General features: G+C 39.0%; 2 protein-coding genes across 2 annotated transcripts; one reads left to right on the top strand and one right to left on the bottom strand.

Annotated features, from left to right (window-relative positions):
- The first annotated feature begins 12,015 nt into the window (after nucleotides 1-12,015).
- On the top strand, nucleotides 12,016-18,276 carry LOC104231835 (PX domain-containing protein EREL2). The gene is made up of 10 exons (XM_009784896.2): nucleotides 12,016-12,352; nucleotides 13,110-13,220; nucleotides 13,492-13,590; nucleotides 13,792-13,878; nucleotides 14,045-14,153; nucleotides 14,302-15,065; nucleotides 15,801-15,965; nucleotides 16,050-16,292; nucleotides 16,518-16,736; nucleotides 17,577-18,276. Exons 1-10 carry the CDS (start codon nucleotides 12,113-12,115, stop codon nucleotides 17,820-17,822), a joined length of 2,283 nt encoding a protein of 760 aa, XP_009783198.1. The 5' UTR covers nucleotides 12,016-12,112; the 3' UTR covers nucleotides 17,823-18,276.
- Nucleotides 18,277-18,307: 31 nt separating this feature from the next.
- On the bottom strand, nucleotides 18,308-24,042 carry LOC104231836 (signal recognition particle subunit SRP54 1). The gene is made up of 9 exons (XM_009784897.2): nucleotides 23,544-24,042; nucleotides 23,351-23,450; nucleotides 23,037-23,190; nucleotides 22,274-22,424; nucleotides 22,060-22,208; nucleotides 21,090-21,190; nucleotides 20,839-20,996; nucleotides 18,923-19,037; nucleotides 18,308-18,821 (listed from the first exon to the last, which is right to left on the bottom strand). The coding sequence occupies exons 1-9, from the start codon at nucleotides 23,772-23,774 to the stop codon at nucleotides 18,496-18,498; spliced, it is 1,485 nt and encodes a 494-aa protein (XP_009783199.1). The 5' UTR covers nucleotides 23,775-24,042; the 3' UTR covers nucleotides 18,308-18,495.
- Between the last annotated feature and the right edge of the window lie 1,115 nt (nucleotides 24,043-25,157).

Here is a 25,157-nt window from a genome sequence, read left to right on the forward strand (position 1 = left end):
GATTGAAAAATTTCCCCCACCGATGTATGTCAAAGGCATTCGCAGTTTCTTGGGCCATGCAGGTTTTTATCGTCGTTTCATTAAAGATTTCTCGAAAATTTCATCTCCCTTGTGCAGGTTGCTTGAGAAGGATGTCGCCTTCAAATTTGATGCTGCCTGTCTGAAGGCATTCGAGAAGCTGAAGGGAAGGTTGGTGACTGCACCAATCATAATTGCTCCAGATTAAGAGCAGCCATTTGAGTTGATGTGCGATGCGAGTGACTTGGCTATTGGAGCTGTTTTGGGGAAAAGGAGAAGTAAAATCTTCCACTCCATCTACTATGCGAGCAAAACTCTGAATCCAGCTCAGATGAACTACACAGTCACTGAAAAAGAGTTGCTTGCCGTGGTGTGGGCGTTTGACAAGTTCAGGTCATATCTAGTGGGGACTAAAGTCAACGTCTACACAGATCATTCAGCTATCAGATACCTATTTGAGAAGAAAGACGCCAAGCCGAGACTGATTCGGTGGGTCCTCCTCTTGCAAGAGTTTGACCTAGAGATCCGAGATCGCAAAGGAACAGAGAATCAAGTAGCTGATCACTTGTCCAGATTAGAAAATCGGAATCATGTAGCTGAAGGGGGTGCAATTAAAGAAACATTCCCTGATGAGCAGTTATTGGCAATCACCTCAAGCACAGTCCCGTGGTATGCAGATTATGTGAACTTTATTGCAAGCGGGGTGACACCACCAGAATTGACACCAGATAATAGAAGAAGGTTCCTGCATGATGTGAGGCTTTACATGTGGGATGAGCCATTCTTATACAGGCTCTGTGCAGATCAGTTGGTGCGGAGATGTGTTCCTGAGGAGGAGATGAATGCCATACTTCATAGCTGTCACGCCTCGCCATACGGAGGTCATCATGGTGGAGACAGGACCGCCTAGAAAGTGCTACAATGAGGTTTCTATTGGCCAAAATTGTTTAGGGATGCACACGCCTTTGTTAAAATGTGTGACACGTGCCAAAGAACCGGAACGATCACAAATAAGCATAAGATGTCGCTGCAAAACATTCTGGTAGTGGAGCTTTTTGATGTGTGGGGAATTGACTTCATGAGACCGTTTCCGTACTCCAATGGTCATAGGTACATCTTGGTGGCAGTCAATTATGTGTCTAAGTGGGTGGAGGCCATTTCTCTTACCACTAATGATGCAAAGGTGGTGGTAAGCTTTGTTAAGAAGCACATCTTCATACTCTTTGGAACTCCCAGAGTGTTAATCAGCGATGGAGGAATGCATTTCTGCAACAAACTGCTGAATAATGTTCTTGCAAAGTACGGAGTCAAGCACAAAGTTTCCACTGCCTATCACCCCCAGACGAGTGGTCAAGTGGAAGTATCAAATAGAGAGGTGAAGCAGATTCTTGAGAAAATAGTGAGTGCAAATAGAAAAGACTGGGCAGGGAAGTTAGATGACGCATTGTGGGCATATCGAACTGCATCCAAAACTCCCATAGGTGCTTCTCCGTATAAGTTAGTTTATGGGAAGGCATGTCACTTGCCCGTCGAACTTGAACACAAGGCCTGTTGGGCAATTAAAAAGCTGAATATGAATGGGGACTTGGCTAGCGAAAAGAGGTTGCTGCAGCTCAACGAGCTTGATGAGTTTTGTTTGCACGCATATGAAAATGCCAAATTGTATAAAGAGAAGACTAAGAGGTGGCATGACAAGAACATCCAACATCGAGAGTTTGAGCCAGGGCAAGAAGTTCTTTTGTTCAATTCGAGGTTGAAGCTTTTTCCAGGAAAGCTTAAATCTCGTTGGTCAGGCCCTTTGTTGTAGTAAGTGTGAAGCCTCATGGATCTGTGGAGTTGCGGGATATGAGTTCAACTGGTACTTTCTTGGTGAATAGTCAAAGGATAAAACATTACTGGGGTGGTGACTTTGCACGTCACAAGACCTCAGTGAACTTGACGGATGCTTGAGAACGTGTTGAGTCATGCCGCGACGTTAAATCAGGCGCTAGATGGGAGGCAACGCATTGCATTGTTGTAACCGTCGTGCCATGACATTAAATAAGGTGTTGATTGGGAGGAAACCCAATGATAGTAGTAGTGTTAATTTTGTGTTTTAGGAAGAGCTAACCAATGCAGGTGACAAAGGGCAGGTGTTAAGGCCATCGAACGGGGTAAGAACAGGTGAAAATTTGAAGAAAGAAATTGCCCAGATACGCGCCCGCGCTACTGGGCGCGCTAAACTACAAAGTTTCTTCCTTGGTCGCGCACCTGATCGCGCTGTTAAACGCGCTACTGGACTCGCATCTGGGTGCGCTAGTAGCTCTTGGGTTCTGTATTGGACGCGCTAAATTTAGCGCGCTCGCGCATCTGGGCGCGCTAGTTCCGTCAGAGATTCGGCGTTTTTCAAGTGTATTTTAATTTTTTCGTTTTTTTTTCTTTTCTTTTTTTGTTTATTCTTTCCCTCATCTAATAAACCCTCCTCCAATAACCTCCCCCATTCCAACCCAAACAACCACAAGACCTTCCTCCCAACACTCCCAAATCCCAATCCCTCCCGTCCCCCATCTCACGACCCCCTCCCCCCAGTTCACTAGCATCCTCCCCATTCTCCTTCACCACAAGTATGAGCCCTAGTTTCTTTCTTCTTCTTTTTATTTCTCTCTCTATTTCTCATATATTTTTTTTGGTTGTACTCTTATGCCTATGTTGTAGTAGTTGCACTTAGATTTAGTAGAGAAATTGGTGCAAGATGTTGTGGTGTTGGTGGATGATAAGTGTGGGGTGGAATCCCACTTGATATGTGATGTTGGTGAGTGTAAGTGGGTGATTCTTGTTCTAAATAGTTTTAAAAAGGGTTGTGAAGGCCTAATTCTCACAAGGTGTTTGTGGAAAGGTCCCAATGATCGTGATTATATAGTTTGTGACCCCTTATGCGTGTGAAGTCTGAGTAACCGCATTGAGTCACAAAATTTCTGTTGGGCTGTGCTAATGTGTCTCCGTTTTGCAGGCATCATGACTCCATCTAGGAAACGACGCACCACAGGAGCCTCGTTGAGCAGCCAGGCTGGTTCATCTAGGTCACGAGGGGTTGCACCTCCTTTTATAGTTCCAAATTTGTTTCGGCAAATGCTCAGGCCCGCTTTGCGGAAAAGGCTCGTAAAAAGCCAATTCCGGAGAGAGGTATTAACGTCAGACAACTCCAGAGACACCCTCACATGTACGAGGAGTTGGTGAGGCGAGGGTTGCACACATTCATCAATGAGCCCGGTGAGGGCAATGCAACGGTTGTGCGGGATTTTTATGCGAATGTGCCGGAGCATGATAATGGAGTAGTCACGATGCACCGAAGGGCAGTGAATGCTTATGTTGAGTCGATACGGAAGGCCTACCAGCTGCCTCCACCTCCAGCTATTTATGATGACTTCTATGAATACGGCCGCAACCCAACGAACGAAAAATGGGCGTGATTCTTTGAGACAATTTGTGCACCCGGGAAAGAAGTGGTCTGGATGGACTATGGGGAGAAGTTTCACTCCTCAGCACTCACCTTTGAAGGGAAGTGCTGGTTGTACCTCATAAACAACCGCTTGATTCTGTCTCACAATACTACAGAGGTCAATGGGCCCCGCGCTGCGTTGATTTGATGCTTTGTAAATGGTCACGACTTCGACGTGGCCAAAGTGATGCATGACGATATATTCGTCCGCAGCCAAATCAAAAGGTATGGATTTTTTTCCCTTCTTTAATTACTCAACTATGCAGGGATGCTCAGGTGCCCGAAAATCTAGCTGTGGATGGGTTGGTGAAAAGGGAAGGCAAATTTTGCGCTGATAAGGTGACCACGGGCAAGGAGCCGGAAGTAGTAGAGGAGGAGGCGAGAGGTGTCCAGTCTGCGAGTAGTAGCTTTGATGATTCTCATGACGGAGAGGATGTTGAGATGCACATGGGGACAGCACCGCAGGCTCAGGAGCAAAATGTGGCAGCAATAGGACCATCTAGGACGGCAACATCTTCATGAGTTGCTCGGGTGTCCCATTTTACTACGATGGAGGCGGAGATGGCTGGTTTGCGCACCTCCATGACTGATTTGGGCACTCGAGTAGACGCGGTAGCTGACCGACAAGTGAAGTAGGAAAAGAAATTCATGGGCTGGCTGCGAGCTCTGGGTCATGCGTGCCACGTCAACCCAGACACTATCTCTGACCAGGAGTGAACCTTCGGGGAAGTTCCTTTACCTCACTGCTCTTTCAAATTTTAAGCCATGGGGACATGTCTTCATTTTTAAGTGTGGGGTAGGGATTCCTTCATTGTATGTATGTGATTGTATCATTTGACTGTTGGTTTTGTTTTGTTTCATTCTGCTTTGATAAGTTTGATGCTGTTAAGTAGGAATCGTTAGTTTAAAATATATATATGGCTCGTCGCGACGATGGATCCCTATCGACGGGGTTCTTGAGGGACTAAGTCGAGAAAAAAAGGGCAAATACGTAGACTCTTCCTGATGACGGAACTTTTAGACAATTTTCTTGAGGGAAGTTAGTCTAGAGAAAACACCAAAAAGATTTTTTTTATTTTTTTTTCTTTCTTAGATAGTGTAGTAACTCCCCCTTGGTTTTTCTTTAGGCCACGGTTCTTTTCCAAGGGTTTAACTTGAACCGGGTATAGGTAGTTTTCTTTTTATTTTGTTTTCTTTTCAATTTGTAGATTAGGTTAATGGGCTACGAGCTAGAGAATCAAAAGAGAACCTATAGCGTTGACACACCTGAACACAATAGACCCTAGAGTCTAACGCCTAGTCTTATTTGTTGAATCTCACTAAAGTGCATTAATTTGTATATTTGTTGCTGAATTGAATGCTCGTAACGGAGCGTCTTGATGAGCTGATCTGGAATGAGTCGTATGCCATGTGTGGTGAGGTTTTGTGTAGTCCATGTATTGTACTTATGTCTAGAACTTGCCCGGTATGTGAGTTGAAGCAAAATTTTAGGTGATGCTCGGTTTGAAAAATGATTTTAGGCTTTCTTTGATCTTTTTGAGCCTAATTGCTTGTCACAAATAAAATTTGTTCCTAGTTAACCATTTTGAGCCTATGGACTTTTGTTTGGCACCCGCATTACGAGCCTATACCTTTTTTGTTCTTAATTGACATTGTTTTGATCCTTTTACCTCTTAAAGCACTTTAATTGTGAGATGGGCACTACAAGAAGTAAGAAGGAACTAAGTGTGGGGTGGCTTTTGAGTGGAACCAATAAAAGGAAGAAAGGTGAATTTGTTTTGTAAACTAATACACCACTAGCGGAAATTAAGTGGAAAAAAAAAAGAAGAGAGGAATACATTGTGTCTTGTTCCAGCTAGTGGGTATGAATTAATATAGTGCTTAAAGAAGAAGGGAGTATTTGTAAGGTGATATTGTTTATGGAAGTGAAGTGGGTTGAAAAATTTGCGCTAAAGTTGCTCATGTGATGTGTTAAAGTGCTTAGGGAGGTTAGTCAATATTCCTAAATATATCTTACCCGTCTCTTAGCCCACATTACAACCATGAAAAAGTCCTAATTGATTTTGGGTCGAGTAAGCCTACATTAGTAGAGATTTACATTAAGGGCAAGCTTATGGTACCAATTGCATGCATGTGACTTCTGTTGTGAGGGTGAGTGATTTCTTTGATATATGTGAGCATATGCTGCGAATGTGTGGATTGAATTCAATTTTCGTTGATGTGATTGTGAGGGCATACGATTCGTGACAGAAAAGCAAGTCTTGACTTCTGTGTAGAGTACGTTGAGGAAGTATGAATATTGCATGGCACTTGAAGAGTCGACTTTTGAGGCTAGGATTGTTCACTGCTAGGCGTAATGTATGTAAATTGTTCTGAGTGTAGGGCGTTAGGGGAAATGGTTGAATGAAGAAACCTTTAGAATGTATAGTTTGATTGCTCGAGGACTAGAAATGAAGTAAGTGTGGTGTTGATAATAGGTTAAATCTAGGTAATTTGGCGACTGTTTATGCTCCCACTTGATTATATTCTAATATCATAATATGGTTAATTGATGAAAAATAGGCTCTAATTATGAATTGTATATATTGCAGGATGAGGAGCCTAGGTGATGCCTTAAACAGTTGTGATTGGAACCATTTTGGACCCCTCAGAGCTGAGTACGCTTGAAGACGAGGAACAAAAGTGATGAAACACTGAACTGGACATGCGCGTCCAGGTGCGCGACCGCGCTCCTTTAGCGCGTCCATGACAGAATCTCAGCCAACTAGCGCGGCCAGGTGCGCGGTCGCGCTAGTACAGAATCTGGGAAGAGTTATTTAGGGGCAGAATTGGAAATCTGGAGGAAAACTCACTTAACCTATATAAAGTCAAGCTCGCCCAAGGAAGAAAAGGGGAGTTTTTCAGAGTCTAGTGCAAGAAATAGAGGGGCAAGAGGCAAGGAGGAGATTTGCCCATCAAGTTCTTCTTTTCTTCTCTTGGTTTTTGCTAATTGGGATGAAATTGAACCTATTTGTGATGAACACTAGTATGAGTAGCTAAAACCCATTGTTCTAGGGTCATGGGTGAAACATGAATGTTGTTGTTTGAAGTTTAATTTGACAAAGTTGGTTTATCATATTGGGTTGTTTATTTAATTCTGCTTTTAATTATTTTGCTGAGTAGCTAACAGTGAAATACTATCTACGAATCTTTAGTTGAACTCAAAAGTGGGAACTTTAGATTGCATATAGAATTAAATAGAGCAAGTTCTTGAACCCGGGCCTCGGGGAACGGATTAGCAATTGGAATTGACATATACCCAATTGCCTTGCTTGGTTGAAATACAGGAATTGTAAATGCATTCTTGTTAATCCTAATTCCATAGACATATAGGCATTGAGTTAACTTGAATAGGCGAGTAAGGACTCGACAGATTCTTATGAGTAACATTAACCCTGTCAATCAACAATCCAGGTAAATCGATTAGTCATTTTAAGCTAAGAACATAACACGATTGTTAATTAGCCTGTGTCCCTGGAATATCCTCTCCTACTGTTTGTTACTCGAAATTGTTATTTATTTGGTTAACTGCTCTAGTTAGATTATTGCTTGGTAATTAGGTAGTAAAACAATTACATCTCTATTTTGTGAAAAAAAATCTCTTGAATAGACAAATTAATTGAGTTTGAATTAGTCAACAGTTAATCATAAGTCTTCGTGGGAACGATACTCTACTCACTACTCTATTACTTGATGATCACGTGCACTTGCGTGAGTGTTTTTGGTCGCAACAGTTAACCTGTTATGAATAGAACGAGGTCGAACTCTTCTCTTTGGCGATGACCCTTGGCCGTAGGGGTGTTATTTCGAGATGTCGAAATGTTAACCCGTCATGATTCGAACGAGGTCGAACTCTTCTCTTTGGCAATGGCTCTTGGCCGTAGGGGTATTATTTCGAGATGTCGAAATGTTAACCCGTCAAGATTTGAACGATGTCGAACTCTTTTTTTATGGCTCTTGGCCGCAGGGGTGTTATTTCGAGCTGATGTCAAAATGTTAACCTGCTATGATTCGAAAGAGGTCGAACTCTTCTCTTTGGCGATAGCCCTTGGCCGTAGGGGTGTTATTTCGAGATGTCAAAATGTTAACCCGTCATATTTCGAACGAGGTCGAACTCTTCTCTTTGGCGATCGCCCTTGGCCGTAAGGGTATTATTTCGAGATAATGTCGAAATATTAACCCGTTATGTAGTTGTCAAATTTTGGCGAATCATAGGCAGTCATACCGTCTGTAGACCTCGGAGCAGATCTTGGCGTACTCGTTATTGTTTTTTTTTGGAGAGTTTCGGGTGTCCCCCGGGGGAGTCCCAGTTTTACTTACTTTTTGCGTTTCCTGGGTGAGTCCTAGTTCACTTACTTTTTACGTTTCCTAGGTGAGTCCCAGTTTGCTTACTTTCTGCGTTTCCTGGGTGAGTCCCAGTTTGCTTACTTTTTGCGTTTCCTGTGTGAGTCCCAGTTTGCTTAATTTTGTTTGCATTGGATAGTATGATGGCGGGGAATATGAAACATTGATGTTTCGCTAACTGGGGGTACTGTATGCGTTCGTTTCATGTATATATTTGAATCTCCATGTATCTAGTCCCTTCATCGTTCGGCCTGGAGAGGTCGTCAGTAGGCGGGGCGATGAATTATCCCTTGAATTTAGAGACGTCTTCCTCATCGCCTCGTTAAAAACCTTCCCGAGAAAACCCAATTGGAACAAATACCAGGTAAGGGAAAAGGAGTACTACTTGAGGGGCGTCATATTTTGGAGGCTGAAGTGTTTGAGACGGACGATACTCCAGTTATCTTGTAGTAGTTTTCTTTCCACTGTCTCTAGTTGGAATGCTCCTTTGCTCACTTGCCCGTGCAACGCTTGTATTCCTATTTAAGCAAACAACAGAGGGTAAGCCAAAATGAGATTTAACGAGGGTAGCCTTATAGCGGTTCTCGCTCTGCCTGGCGTTTAAGTGATAAGTGGAATAGTGGTTTTTAGATTCGGCGGCCGTATTCAGCTCTCTTTTCTTTTTTTAAAAGGTTCCCCAGCTCTGCGTGGGTTGGGTTTGCCTTAATTGCTGCAGTGTAGAAATCGAGTCTCGGTTCGATCTCGTCTGATTTGTACCCATAACAAGGGAGACATGTCATACTTTGTTCATGGATCATCCGATGTGGGGGGGATGTGAGAGTAGGGCCGGATGTGCCCATTCTCTTGTACGATTACGCAGCAGGTGTCATCCTCTCGTGTGGGTTTTGCGTGGATATTGTTTGTAACTTCTGCTTTTATATAGCATCCTGATCTGGATTAGCATGTAAGGTTTACTTACCACTCTTTCGGGTGGGTGATTATATTCACCAGTTTTGAATCTGAAGGAAACTAAAAATTTGGCTAAAAAATCCCCACAGACGGCGCCAAATTGTTTGAGCAAAAAATCTTGAAACCCTTTTGCCAAATCCAATTATCGATAAAAAAGAAGGTAAGTCTTAGCCAAGCATAATTAACTTCGGATCTGAACATACATAGCAGGAAATAACGAAGGATAAGAATGTATTGGATTTATTGATGTATAATCTTACCTTCAATATGAGGAAAATAAATTTACATTCTAAGCAAAAAAAGAATTGTAAGAGAAAGAGTAGAGTGGAAAAGCGAAGAAATTGTTCTTTTTCCAGGGATTCTTCTTTTCCCTTCTTATTCTTCTTGATTTCTCGAGAGAGAAATCCCCCCTCATTAGTGCTCACCCCCTCTATATATAGTTCCTAGAACTTTTATTTAGTGGTCTTTGACCAACATGCTCTCCTGCGACTGTCCTTTTCGTCATTACTCGAGTACAGTTCTGACTTGACATATGTTGTCGATGATTTGACCCCGAGATTGGTCGTGGTGTTCTTCGCTATTTCGCCACATGGGCAAGATCCCATCTTGGTCGACCACTATGGTCAGATTTTGACCTATACAATACTAATGACATGAAAAAATTTCGACACTTCCTTTAGTGACGTTGCTTTGTTTTTTTTAGTCTACAACTCATATATGGTGCCACCCTTCAAGCTTTAAATTAACCAAGAAAAACTAGCAGGACACTATAATAATCTTAATTTTGATATTCAAATATATTTACAAGTTCGAAAATTATGAAAAATCTAGCGAAATTTGTGTCAAGAAAATCCGCAATGAATCAATCTCCCTGCAAGGTTTTTGTAAGAGTGTCTCAAAAGATATTGTCTTTCTTCATGGCCTTGCCTGCGCATGGATTATGGATGATCTTAGGCTGATGTGAAAATTTTGTGTTAATAATCAACAAGAGATATGAAGATTTCTATCTTAGAATCTGGGTTAAATTTATGGGACGGATCTAATAAAAATATCCTTAAATACGAATCAATAGAATAGTGCCACGTGTATTTTATAAAATCTCACTTGGTCAAAAAGTCAGCAGTTAGTGTAAAGAGCATTTTTAAGATAAAAACTAACGTTAAGGGTATTTATGGCCCAATAGGTGGAAGGAGGGCAAAATTGAGCCATTTTGAATACCTTAGGGACATTTTTGGCCCTCTTCTGTTTTTTTAGAGAAATTTTCATAAACCACTATTGTTTAGTGGTTATTAGCTAGTTGTAGCTACAATTTACTATATTACTTCCTATAGCTATGTTTTCAGGTTTTTTAGAGTGTATTCGATGTATTTAAGCTACTGTATTCATGAATACAGTAGCATTTCTAGGCGTGAAACAGGGGATTACAGCTAGACAGATTTTTGTATTCGATTGTATTCACGGGGTGAAACAGGGGATTATAGCTAGACAGATTATTATATTCGACTGCATTCACTATATGTATTTGTGAATACAGTAACGTAAATAGTGCAATTCATGGTCTATTCAATTGTTTTTAATCGAAAATGAATCAATTAACATAATATACTCCTAATATAACTCAACAAGCTCAATTATAACACACAAAATTTATATTTTCAGTTATAAAAAAGATTCTCAACCGAAAAATACCCCAAAAACATAGCAATCTTCAGAGAAAATAAGCTGAATATTTTTCCCAACCGATAAATACAACAAAAACAGAGCAATTTGAATACATATATACATCTGAATACATAAATTATATTAATTAAAAAATATATATGAATACATTCATGGAATACAATGAGACAGTGAATACAATACAGCGAGATACATTGAAATACAATGATAAAAAAGATAATGAATATAATGAAATATATGGAAAAACAACGAAATACATTGAAATATATTAACAGAAAATTCAAGTTGCTCAGTCCCAAACTCCGTCGTCTTTGTTCAAGAACAACCCTAATGTCGTCTCGTCGAGAGGTCACGATTCTGACTCGAAACGCCATTGTTCATGTTACCATAATACCCTCACGTGCGCTTCAAAAAAACTATTCTTTACTATTGAAGCAGCCGGAGCCACCGTGAGCAGTCCACAGTCTCCTCGACGGAGTTTACAAGCATCGTGGGCACAAGTAGTCTGCGGCGGCGGTAGTAAGGTTGAAACAGTATCAATATCCAGTCCTCGCTCGCCGTCAATGTTGCCTCCGGTTGCCGTTATTACGCCAGAGAAAATTTCTATATCGAATGATTGCTCGGCAGCCCAAAAGTCTTCGCCGGAAAACTCTAATTTTGATGCTTTACCGGAGAGTTCTAGTAGTAAGATGAAGGTGGAAGATGAGAGAGAGAGAGAGAGAGAGTAGATATGGGGTAGGGGATGGATTTGAACGTATTCCTTCTTTCAACTGAATGGAGAATACATTAAACGTATCCCTTCCTTCAACTAGATGGACTTGATGCTTTGCAGAAGAGATCTGGTAGTAAGATGAAGGTGGAAGATGAGAGAGTGGAGAGACAAAAATAATACAAAGCTTATTTTATGGCTTAAGGGTAGGAGGTGACAATAAATAGATATTTGGCTATAAAAAAATAAAAGGTAGCTATGGAATATAATTTTTTAAAAGGGTATTTATTTAAAATAAATAAGGTATCAACTTTTGTTATAGGAGGTAACTAACAACTTGTTTGGATGGTTGTTACCTATTGTATTGTATCGTGTTGTTACTTTAAATACAATATTTGTTTTGATTGTTACTTAAATTTTATTGTATAGTACGTTAAATTCGTTGTTACGTAACGATGAAATGTGTCACTTTATGTGACGACCGATTTGGTATGGTCACGTCGTTATTTTGTCTTTTTCTCAATACCATGAAACGACGCAAAACAACACAATCCATCCAAATATTATATTTATTAAATATTACAATACAATACAATACGATACGATACATTATAAAACGATATGTAACAACCATCCAAACAAGTTGTAATCCTTTTTTTTTAAGTTGGAACTAACCATGGGCCGCTGCCTCCGATAGGTCCGAGGTCAAAACGGGTCGGGCCTGGTCCAGTCTCTCATTCAGTTTTGCCTCTGATATTTTAAGGCAGACAGACAGAAACAGTAGTATAGGACCGTTAGTTGAGCCCAAGGAAGTTAAATTCGGCAGTTGAACTTGGAAGAGAAGAGAGCTGCCGGAGCTGAGTTGAAGTTTACCGCAAAATATATTGTTATTGGCGATGAACCTCTACGGTAATTACTCATTTCTGGACTTGGGATTTAATGATCCCACTTTCATCGAATCCCTTTCGCTTTCTCGCACTTCGTCGATCGTCGACGACGAGGAATTACAACCGGCGAGGATTTCTTCATTGCTTGACAAAGCTAGCAAAAGTCTAAGGAGTCCACCTAAGCATCGGCACGACGGCACCTCGCCGCTTCCGTTAGGAATGGATTGGAGTCCTCCCCCTCGTGTTTGGGTAAATAAATTCTCCGTTTTCCTCTTCGTCAGCTTTGTTTCTGTTTGTTCTCGATATGAGTATTGATGTGCAGTAATATTTAATGAGTTCGTGGCTGGAGTTTCGTGTAGGTTCCTGGTTATATATGATTACGTTATTATCTAGGAACATAATGTTGGTTAAATGAAAATTTAGCTGGTCTGCAGTAGCACATACTTGCTTTTTTCTAGTTGCTTAAGGAAAGTTAAATTCTTCTTGGCACAAGTGTGAAATTAATGATATCCTGGAACTGCATACCCTAGAAACAGCAAGTCACTCAAGTTTATATTCTCTGAAGCCTGAGTGAGCAGAGACAAAAGGAGCTAATGCTTATTTCTTAAGGGAAGTGAGTTGCCAGGATTATGGATAAAGACACTGTTTCAGCCTAATTGAGGAGTATCTTAATCTATGCGTGTTACTTCCCTTTGTTTTAAATTTGCACATTGAGGCAAAATTGTGATCCACTAGGTTTTCTCTAAGCAGTAGGTCAATGCTAAAATCTTCGGAAATCATTAGCTCCTTTAAACCTGGACAAACTATTGTTAGCTTGCTCTGTCATATTTGAAGATTCTATTGGCAGTTTAATCTGATTTGCAGTTTGTCTAATCTGTTGCTAATACATATGGGTCCCTGATTAGTTGTGAAGATAAGCTTGAAGTGATTTTCATAGACATTTGGTTAAATTTGGTACGAGAACTTTCATTGCATCTTCAAATGAGTGCTCCCTTATTTTACACAGGATGGACATGATACCATTTGGCCACATGATTCTCAAACAGGATGGAGTTACTGTGCCACTATTCCTTCTTGGACTGTCTTGTCACGCCCCAGAGGTTCGGCTGCTGTAGTGGTATTTCCCTGTGAACTTTTTGAGTCAGGGTTCTTTAACGCATTGAGCACTTTAAAAGGAATAAGCTATATTAGCATCCAAAATCCATCCAGGATTGGAGTTTAACTTGAAGATCTTTAGATGTTTTCTTTTTCGTTTTAATAATGAGCTGTACCTGGTCCAATGGGGGATTACCATAGTCTATTTTCGTTCAGGAACGAAAAGAAACTCCGTGATAACTTGGAAAACTTATTGTTTCTTGCTTGAGATATTGACATTCGAACTGGAACAGTTGTACAGGGTTCAAATTGGTATACAATCACCTGATGGGTTCACAACCACGCGAGAGATACTACGACGATTTAGTGATTTCTTAAAGCTATTGTCAGAGGTAAGCTAGTTTCTTCGAGATCCTGCATAGTGTAACAAGTAGGATAATATTTCTACCTCTATTTGTGCATATAAATGACATCTGTGGCTTCATTAAGAATTGATTGGATATTGGACTGAATCTCCATACTTTCTAGATATGGTATTAGTTGATCCAGTTGATCACTTAACATTGCAGTTTCACACCTCTCATTTGTTGCAGCTGAAGAAAGAATTCCCAAAGAAAAAGTTGCCCCCCGCTCCTTCAAAGGGGCTTCTGAGAATGCAAAGCAATGCGCTTTTGGAAGAAGTTAGTAACATCCTATTTCTATCGTTCTCTTTTAATTTTTAAAAAATATAGTTGCATGATGACATCAATCCTAACCTGAAAATTGTTCTTGAGGAATGAGCTGGTAATAAGTGGTTCTTTAATATGGAATAAATCTTGGTATGTGCTCAAGCTGGTTTCATCTCAGCGTAGGTGTTTATTGGAGGATTGGATGACGAAAGTATTGTCTGACATCGAGTTATCAAGAAGTGCTCACATAGGGATCTTTCTTGAGCTTGAAGCAGCTGCAAGGTCATGTAGGTGTCTCCCTGTCTTGTGCTTTTTTCTTGTACTTTCACCAAACAGATGAAAGTTGTGTAATCAACCAGTACTCTATGATTTATCAACCAGATCTTCGTTGAATTGATGTAAACCTTTTTTCTTTTTCTTTTATGAACTTCTCAGCATTCTATGAGTTGAATCAGAACGTTGCAGATGTGAATTCATCCATCAGCGTAGTTCCATCGATCCAATTCTCAAATAGTTCAGATGTTTCTTTGCTTGCTGGTCAATCATCATTTGCTTCTGATTGCGGCAATGATTCTGCTTATGGGACCCCTGAGCTGGGATCACCAACAGAGGGCATGAGCAGGTTTCGCGAACTTGACAACGCAGCATTTTACCAGGGTTTCACCCCTTCAGTTGAAGCAATTTCTGAAGTTGTACATAGTGATAGCAAGCCAGCAAAAGATTCTGAACAAGGGAACCAGGTGAATCGTTCAAAAATGCCTTATACAGGAGATAGCAGTGACGTTTCCACCAAGAGAATCATAGATAATGCTCAAGTCGTATGCAAGGATGAGATGGAGCTTTTCTCTGGTAGAGAAAATCTTACAGCTTTTGGCCATGATAAACAGACTCCTGAAACTGACATTTCTTCAGAAAGAATCTCTGACATTTCAAATTTCCTGAAGCTTGAAGCATTGAGAAATACCTCATATGACTCGGCTGAAGGTTCTGAACTCTTAGAAGGACTAAATGCACCGGCAAGCTCCGACTTACAGTTCCCGGGCCGCTTAAAAGTTGTTATTCAATTGGAAGAACAAACTAAAATGAATAGGATTCTTAGTGCTATGCAACTGAGGCTGGCCACAGCAAAAAATGACATGGAAGATCTCCTGATGAGACTGAATCAAGAGCATGCTGTAAGACAGTATCTTGCCACGAAGGTGTGATTCTTTGTCCAAAATTCTGCAATTCAGACATGCAACCTTACATTTTTTTTCCTATGTAGAATTGTGAGATTAAGATATATTACTTTGGATAATAAGAGACCGAGTATATTGTCATACATTACTCAGCAAATTGTCTTTTGCTTACTGCAGTGATGCATCATGAGATGTCCTCTGTTTGCCCTTTTCTTATATCAATATTATAAATTTCAGTTAATTCTTTTAAAGTTTCCAGAATAACAATTGGTTCCAACAGTGCCCCAGAAAAGCTAGTCTTCCCAACTTTTTGTCTTCTGCCATTCCTGTCCTGTAATATCCTATCCCTAGCTAAGCTCTCTAATGACAAGCTCCTTTCCTATGCTCATAAATTTTCAGCCCCTACATGCTCATGACTTGTTTCTCCTTAACATGCCACCACTCTTTCCTCACTGTAAAGAGAGCTTCATTCAGATATTTCCGTACATAATATGCCACACTTCCCTCTTCCTCCTTATTCCATCCTAAGTATAGGTGGACAATAGGAAATAGGGTTATGAAAGGGCCAGGTAATTTTAACGGATATAATTAGCAAACATTTTACCACTTAGAAGCTTATCTCAACCTGTAGACCCATACTTACTTTAACGGCTTACTTCTCTATTTGATGTGTGGGAGTTATGTTACTCCTGGCTTCTCTATTTTGTGTTATGATAATGATGCTATGAATGTTACCATCTGGGTGGTCTTTGACAGGTTAAAGATTTGGAAATTGAGCTTGAATCTCTCAAACAGAGTGGCAAAGAGAACCTGCAACAAGCAATTCAAATGGAGAGGGAAAAATTTACTCACATGCTATGGGATATGGAGGAACTTAGAAGAAAATGTGTGGAGATGGAATTGAACCTGACGTCTGAACAGGTATACTCACTCTCTTCTATTACAAAATGGGATATTTCTTCTATATCTTGGACAGTGAGCAAGTTCTTCTTGAAAATTGTTAAGGCTGACAAGGTTCAAATGGAATCAACTCAAAGAATCACAATACAAGAGAATGAAAGACTGTACGAAGAGTTGAGTGCTGCTCAACAGCAGATCAATAGCTTGCGGAAACACCATTTGGAGTCAGATTCAAAGTCCAAAGCAGATGTCAAACTTTTAATCAAGGAGATTAAATCTCTAAGAACTTCCCAGACAGAACAGAAGCAAGAGCTCTGCAAATTGGCAAAAGAGAAGGCAGAAGTAGAAGTAATCATTCGCTTGATCAGTTCTTTACTATTGCATAGTCATTCTTTCAATGAGCTGGATGAGTAAAAGTGTAGTTGATTTGTTTTGTTTTTAAAGTCAAACCAAGGGTTTTTATGTGCTTTTCACATTCTGTTCCTGGGGAAAGGGTGACGTTGTAAATTTTTCTTCAAACAACCATCCATTACTTCAATAAGCTGTGCTTATGATAATGATGCTTTCTTTCAGAGGATTCTAAAGGAGGAAAGGCAAATTAGGGAACGTGCTAATGCTGCAAATATTAAGCTGCTGCATGAGTGTGAAATTGTTCGCAATAGACTTGAGGAATGCAGCGTCAGTTTCCTCATCGAGGAAGAAAATAAACTGGTCCTGGAGGCATCTAGCCCTTCTGATGCCATTGATATACTGTCAACATCTGATAATCGAATAGGTCTACTTCTTGCTGAGGTATGCCTCTTTCCTTTATGTGTTTACCTTTGAGTTACTCTTGGTGGCCTTTCCTAAATGCTCCAAATTGTGTACCATTTTGGCATTTTCTCTAACAGAAGTACTCTACATACAATTTGTGTTCTACTTATCAAAAAAAACATAGTACCTTTTATGTTCTACTCAGATGCTTGAGATCATTTACGTCTCTTCTTAAGGTATAGATAGACATCCCAAACATCTCAGCAAAAGTGGAAATGAATACGAAAGAATTGATTTCCTGCCCTAAACGGTATTGATTGAACAATTGGAGTAGGTTATAAACATTTCTTTTGCAGCTTGTGTGGACTGAGCGTCTTTTTAACTGGGTTATATGAGATAATATCATAGTATTATATCGTGTAGAGCCATTTTTATGTTGACCTACCAAACTAGCAATATGAATGTCCGAGATCCAGCCCTATGTGGATGTCTATCAGAATTGACGAGCTATCCTTTACTTGTAATGTAATGTGTAACATAATTGGGTTATATCTTGCACTTGTACCTTGTGTTGGTTGGCCGAGTCATTATGATAATGAGAGAAAAGCTATATGAACATGTTCATTCTTTCTACTTACACGGCTGACGTACACAAATAGTCCTCAAAGTGGATAGTCTTGAATTTTTTGCCCCACTTGCCCCATGGGCAGAACTTCAAGTTTAACAAGTGTTTCCAGTCGCTTGCCCAATGGGCAACACTTTTATCTTTTGACCTTGAAGTTCTGCCCATGGGGCAAGCGTATGTCAACAGTTAAAGACCACACCAAAAAGTATCATATTTCTGCAATGTTTTGCTTATCTTTTTCTTGACTTAAACAGGCCCAGCTGCTTGCAGAAGATGTTGAAACTACTGTTGCTAGTAGAAATCTTGATGGAGGTTATTCAAGGACAGCAGTGGATGAAATGAGGAAACAGCTAGCTGATGTTTACGTTGACAATGCCAAATTGAGGAAACAGATGAACTCTGTCATTCGTTATGCACTCCAAACAGCTAATAGATTGAAGGACAATGAAGAAGAAAGCGCTCCAACAAAGACGGCTCTTACGAAGTTTTTAGAGGGATAATTTATAAAATGCAACGCACGTATCTATAATATGTAAATAAGCTTGTTTAATTTCTCCTCCTCTCTCTTCTACTTCTCTAATAACCTTGTATATATGGCTTACTCCTTCCCCATCATGTAATCCTGACTAATTGGAAAATTGCAATTGAAGATGTAAGTTTGAAATAAAGCTTTCGATTGTGCTGCTATAAACCAAGACTGCAGAGAACCACGGTATAAGTGGTTATTGAAATGTTTTACCACGCTCTGCAATAGAAGTTTGTGCCACTCTTGGAAATTCAAGAGCTTCTCGCCTTCTCAACCACGTGCAGCTCTCAACGACGAATGTCATCCAGCTTACTGAAAATTTACAAGCAGAGCCCTAAGCTATAATAGCACTAAACGAGTTGAAGCTGGCTGCTCAAAAGGATGACAACACGCCACCCTCCATGAGAAAGTGCTTTGAAAAGATCGCACCTATAAAAGTGGATCATCAAAATCAAGCAGTGCAACAAAATTATACCACATTTCATCATTCTAAATCAACCAAATTCACCAAATACATCTGATTCCAACAAATTCCAAGATAGGGAATGGCAGCTCTGGTTATATTCTTTACTACCAATCATGGATTGACAATGTAACTTCCCTATATATTTAACTCGTAAAACTGTACTTTGATTGTGATCACATTATTACTCTCCACCACCAAACATACCCATCATGTCCTTCGCGGAACCCATTTGTTTCATCAAGCTCTGTAGACCACCCATACCACCTATTTGTTTCAACATCTGAGGGGGAAGAACTTTGCTCATGTTTTGTGCATTCATGTTTCTGGACAAGGAACTCATCTCTCCCTTCTTTGGAATCTTAAGCCCCTTCATCTTGCTGCATATCTTGGCAAGTCGTTTGTATTCTTCCAACATCTCCATCACCTCATGCACTAGGCGGCCTGATCCCCTAGCTATACGCATGATTCGAGATTCAGTCATAAGCTTTGGGTTGGTACTGTCCAATTCTGCAATTATGAAATCAATTTCAAATGAGAAGGTTACACATTATCTTAAGTGAGGTGTATAAATAGCTTAACTGAAACTCAATAAAATGTAGCTAACTTGCCTTCATTAGTCATGGAGTCCATCATCGTCATATACCGCTTAATTTTTGCCTGACTTTCTTTTTCGCGACCTTTTGGCATCATCTCTGCACTAAATCCAGGAAGCATTGAAAACACCTATACCTCAAAAAAGGAACATCAATGATGTGCAACAATAATGATGTCAATCAACCTCTAGAAGGAAAAGCAAGTAGGCATGCACAAGCTTTGTAAAAGAAAAAAGACCAAAGAGGGGGGAACAGCTGACGAGTTCCCATCCAATTAAACTAATGTTTCATGCGTTAAAAATACTTGTGGAAAGAAATTAATGCTCAGACTAGATTCAATTGATTTAAAATCCATTAATGTGTTACCAAGAACAAGCATCAGTATATCAATGTTTCCTCGAGAAGCATCTAGTCTTGATCGGCAAGTCAAGCTAAAAGCTAGATAGGATCCAATTTAATTTGAGTTAACAAATTAACACGAGTTTAAGTCTCATTGCTAACAATAATATTTGACCATAAATAATTTGCAAATAATGGATGGGACATCCTTATTTGCAAATACTGAACTTCAATATTTGAAATATTGGTAAAACATTAAAAAACTTGTTTGAGGAGCATTTCAAATGATATAATGGTTCACTCAGACAATTACCAACTTTTTTTCAAGTGAAATTCAAGTCCAAACACAATAACTTTGAAATACCTTTTTTTTTCATAATCAGCTTCAAACTCTTTTTTACAACTTCATCCAAAATATTGCTCAAAGACAATACTTTCAAATTATATTTTTCAACTTCAATCAAATATTGTCCAAAACCCTACAAAGTGTTTTCCAACTATTTTCAGTGGATATCAAATTCTTTCAACATTTTTTTTTTTTTTTGAAGAAATTCTTTCAACATTTGGTGACATTCGAAATCCTTTTGCCATTTAAATCCCTACGATTTTTGCAATGGATAGCACTATAGGAAATTAAAATCAACATTATGAAAAGGTTTACGTGTAAACAATAACTTGCCTACTGACAAATTTAAATTCTTGGAAGGATTCATAATCTACCAATCAACTAGCAGGCTCCAAATGATCTTCAACTTGCTCAAGTTAATAGATCAGTATTTACAGGTTTCTAAAACAGAAGAACAAGGACAAATTGAAACAAGCCTAAGAGATCTTCTAGAAGAACAATGAAAAAAAAATGACCTTGTAAGCTTTTGTGATATATTATAGGAAAGCTGTTTTTTCCTAACGAACTGTAAATAATGAAAATTCTCCAAACCAAAATTCTTCTTTTGGTATGGTTTGGGAATTTGTTTTGGAAACAAATGATTTTAGGTTTGGCTATCGAAAACAACTGTGTTTTTAGATTTAATATTGAAAAAAAAGTAGTATTTTCAGATATGAAGTTATGAACTTCTGAAATGATATTACTACATCCCTAAACCATCGAAACCAACTTCATATGGTTAGAAATCTCAGAAATATTAGGAAAACATCTTCATTTGCAACTAAATTTGCCATTGAAAAACTTAAAAAACAAAACAGAGAAAAAGCAAGGTGGGAGCATTTGGGGGGGGGGGGGGGACTGTTTGCCCATAAGGTTCAAAACGCGTAAAGTAATAAAATTGGCCTAGAAACGTATCAACCTCTTACCTCAATGAACAAAAAGAAGGCTGAAAATCAAATTTTAGAAATTAGAAACCAAGACTGAAATTACTGATTTCTAATACCAACTTGTATTTTCATGTAGGTTTTAAAACCTAACACCAAAACTCTTTATTCCAGAAAGAAGCCAGAAAACCAAAAATATTTATTCTAGATTTGTGTCATGAATGATATAACATTCAGAAAAAATTTGCCAAGTTTCAAAAGAGAAGAGAGAGAGAGAGAGAGGAAGTGCGGGGGAATCAGATTAATGTATGTGAGCAGCAAACCTGGCCAAGAGGACCCATTTTAAGCATGTTCTGAAATTGCTCGTACATAATCCTGAAGGTAAAATGTCCTTCTGATAACTTCTGAAGAAGCTCAGGCTGTTGATCCATTGGGACCACGTCTTGTATCTTGTTCACCAATCCAGACAAGTCACCCATGCCTGGTAGATATTTCAGGAGAACAAAGTCAATGTCAGTGGAAAGAGGAACATAGTCCAAGCAAAGTTGAAAATATCAACAGAAGAGATGCAAACCTAAAAGACGGCTGACAAATGGTTTAACATCAAAAGTTTCGAACTCGTCCATGTGTTCACCAGTTCCAATAAATATGATCGGACTTTTAGTTGCAGCAACTCTGCATATGGAAAGAGCAAAAGAGCAAATATATAAATCAAAAGAAACAGGCCATAAAAATTCACCAGAACATTTGGAGAAAACTTGATCCTACTTATAATTTGAGAATATCAATAACCAATCCTTGTGAAGCCCCCAAGGGGATATGTCCTAGTGGTTGTGGCACAGAGTGACAACCTGGATATCCCAAGCTCTGTATCCCAGTTACAGCACTAGATGTGAGCCCATTTGCTCCTGCCTTGGTGAGCAAGACTACAACGGTAACTTGTGCCTGTGGGCTTCACAAGCTGTCTACTGGATTAGTCGAGGTGCCCGCAAGACCGCAAACTTGACCGAGACACCACAATATTAAAAAAATCCGTGTAAACAAAAGATGCATATATATGCTAAAGAGGCAGTAAAAGTTTTTTCTTCATGATGCAGTAAAAGTTGCAATTTTGCTGCTTTTTGAACCATAAAGCAACTTTAATACCTATGTACAAGCCAAATCGCCTGTTGAAATTTCAAGGCTTAAGCAGTAGTTCAATTTTCACGGTTACAATCGCATCAATTGTTCAGCATCAGTTTCTACATCTTGTTGGATAAAGAATATTCATTTTCTGCAGAGTATCTTTATGGTTTACTAGAGTATTTTGAACTGGTAACCAGAAAGAGATTCCCTCTTAACCAGAAAGAAGCAAATTAACAGCCTGTATCACTCCCAAAACAACAACAACAGCAGCAGCCTGCAACTTTGAGCTACCATAGGTGAAGTTTCTAATCTTAAATAACTGACATCATGAGCTTAACATATGTTCCATATTTGGCAGAGTACCCAGAACTATAAGAAGAAAAAACTGTAAGGCTACATCCAAGTCATTAAATACTTACGCACTTAGGGCACCACCTCCTTTTGCATGGCCATCCATCTTAGTAATAATCACGGCTCCAACTGCAACACTTTGCCTAAATGCTTGAGCTTGATCAAAAGCAGCTTGTCCGATGCTACTATCCATAACAAATATCACGAGATCCGGTTTCTGGGGAAAACGATAAGATGAGCATCTAATTAAAGGAAAAAAAATTAGAGCAAAGTAAAACATACCGTTGCTTCAGAAACTTGTCGCATCTCTTCAAAAAGAGCTGCTTCTTGTTTGTGGCGCCCACTGGTATCCACAATTATTAGATCACAATTTTCCTTCTTAAATGTCTCTACACCGTCCACAGCTATTTTGACTGGGTCTGATTCTGTATAGCTGTTGCAGAAACATTTGTTCAGTTTAACCAAGATGACCTGTAGTGCTGATCAGAACAATGATGCAGTTCAAAAGGACTTGACTATTAATTACAGGTTCAGTCCTATTCAGCAAGAGACACAACAACGGTAGATTCTATTCAAAGCAGGTAAACTGTATATTCCTACAACCTAATAACAATAGGAACGGCTTTTTCCTCCCTCCTCCTTTACCCTTTTGGGGAAATTCAGCTTAAAACAATTTTAAAGAAAATGTTGTAGTAGTAGATGATGACTCTTGCGCAACTGGCAGCTAATCAACTTTAATCTTGTAACATTTCTTAGCAAAGTACCATTCACTTTTCACTATGCACCAGGCAATGCTTCTCAGATTTCATCCTCCACTTACCTAATCAAAATGCACTTTGAAATTGGCAACTCCTATGAACCTATGGCATGGTTTATTGATTTAATTAACCAAGCAAAAATTGATGAGTTTTGGCTTATTCTGTCAGGAAGAAGAACAGAGTAACATTGATCATCATTACTTATTAGATAAGAATGGGAATCATGCTTCTAAACGTGTGTACTGGGGAGATAAGAATAAAACTAATAAATTCAGAAAAGGATATACCTTCCATAAAAGGGAATTTTAGCTTTTGTTGCATTCTGCTTCAATTGATCGAATGCACCAGCTCTGAATGTATCTGCACACACTAGAGCTGGCTTCCAACCTTTTTTCTGGTGGTAAAAAGCATATTTTGTAGATGTTGTAGTTTTTCCGGACCCTGCCCGAAATTTCAAATAAATAAGAATACCATCTTGTAATTGAAAAATAAACAAGCTTGTAATTCTTCATTATAATAAAAAATTAATGCTAGCTCAGGTATTAGCTTTGCTACAATACCATAGAACATAAAACTAAAGTAGAAAATCAAATGAACACACCTTGCAAACCAACAAACATTACAACACTAGGTTTCCCTTTTTTTGGTGTAAATGAAGGCTTCCCAGGGTCCAATATCTTGCACAGCTCATCGAACACAGCCTATACAATTGAAAGAATGCAGTTAATTTCCAGCCTGTAATGAAAATGTTTAAACAATGGATATAAAAAAAGTAAAGAAAAAGAATATCGAACCTTTTGGATGATCCTACGCTTGTTGTGTCCAGCGGCAAGATCATCAAGATTGACAATTTTTTTAATATTTGTGGACATATCGCGGACAAGTTTAAATTGAACATCGGACTGGAGAAGAGCACGTGTGATCTCATTGAGGCATTCGTTAAGGACCTTCTCGTCAATGATTGTGGCATTGCTCATCTGCTGGAGAGCACGCGAGATGCTCCCCCCTAATTGTGCTAACACCATCTTGACGTAGATCTAGAAGAAGATCGATTACCGAAATTAACAAGTAGAACACAGGATTTTTTGGGGAAATTGAATTCGTGAACGGGAACTGATTAGGGCGACGGCTTTGGGGAGGAAAATTTGTTCACCGGCGGTAGAGTTTCCAACAGTTTACTTATAAGGATATGCTTTGGCGAGAAAGAGGAGGAACGCCGTCTTTGTTGAACCCGGATCCGAGAACTCGAACCAAACCCTCTTGTTTTTGTGGGCCCGGATTTCAGAAATTATAAGAAAAAAGAAAACTAAAATTGTGATTCAATTAAATATATGTTTCAAGTATTTCAATAAATCATTTAAATCTTTTATATGAGATAAATGTGAAAATAATAAAATAACATAATTTGATCTAATAATGAGAAATTCTTATGTTTTCTTATTTGATATCATAAAAATAACATTATATCATATAGAAAATGCGATGATAGTTTAGTACTTGATAATTATATTTTATCACAAAATTTGTGATATTTCATGTTTCATAGATTTGAAAATTGGATATTTCAAAAATCTAATTATCTTATGTAACAAATATGTAAAAAGGATTATTCATTCTCTTGGTATTTTAAAGTTTTATTCAATCTATTTCATTTTATGCTATACTATTTCCGTTTTAGCTTTTAAAAAAATAACATCAGTTTACAAAAGGCAGTCCTATACATAAAGCATCTCGCATTCACGAAGGGTATTGAAAAACGTCGCACCCCAAGGGGGTGAATTAGATAGACTAGCCTAATACAAATATTGATGGCTATTTCAATAGTTCGAACATTTGACCTATAGATTATATGGAGACAACTTTATTGTTGCTTTAAGGCTCCCTTCCGAAAGTGACATCTATTTATATTTAAAAATAATTTAACTTTTTATTTTTCTTTAATAATATTATTTTTATTTCATGATATATTTAAGATTACATACTAAAAAGTTTTTCTTATTTTCACTTAAAAATGAACCGGTGAGAGTAGAATATTATGCAGAACTTTCAATTTGTTTAATTTGTAGTTTTTAATAGATCCGTATGATCCGGCCTTAGTTTGACCCGTATAGCGGGAGCTCAGTGTATCCGGGTGTCCTTTAATTTTATTGAGAGGCAAAAGAAGAAAAGGAAGCCAGCTCTTTTGTCCATTGGATGAGGAGGAGCTAAATTTCTGTGGCTATTGTGTACACTTCCAGTGGAGCTTCAGTTGCCATTTGAGGACATGGAGGCTGCCGCATTGCGACCTACAAAATTCCCGGCGACATGTTCCGCCTCAACCTCAATGTCGTCTCTTCAGCTGCCGTCTGCAGCATCCGTCGGATTCCTCGTTCCAAAATCTTTCAGAATGACTTCCTCCTTTAAGACGC

The sequence above is a fragment of the Nicotiana sylvestris genome, chromosome 3 (assembly GCF_000393655.2).
Source record: "Nicotiana sylvestris chromosome 3, ASM39365v2, whole genome shotgun sequence".
NCBI classification, from domain to species: Eukaryota; Viridiplantae; Streptophyta; class Magnoliopsida; order Solanales; family Solanaceae; genus Nicotiana; species Nicotiana sylvestris.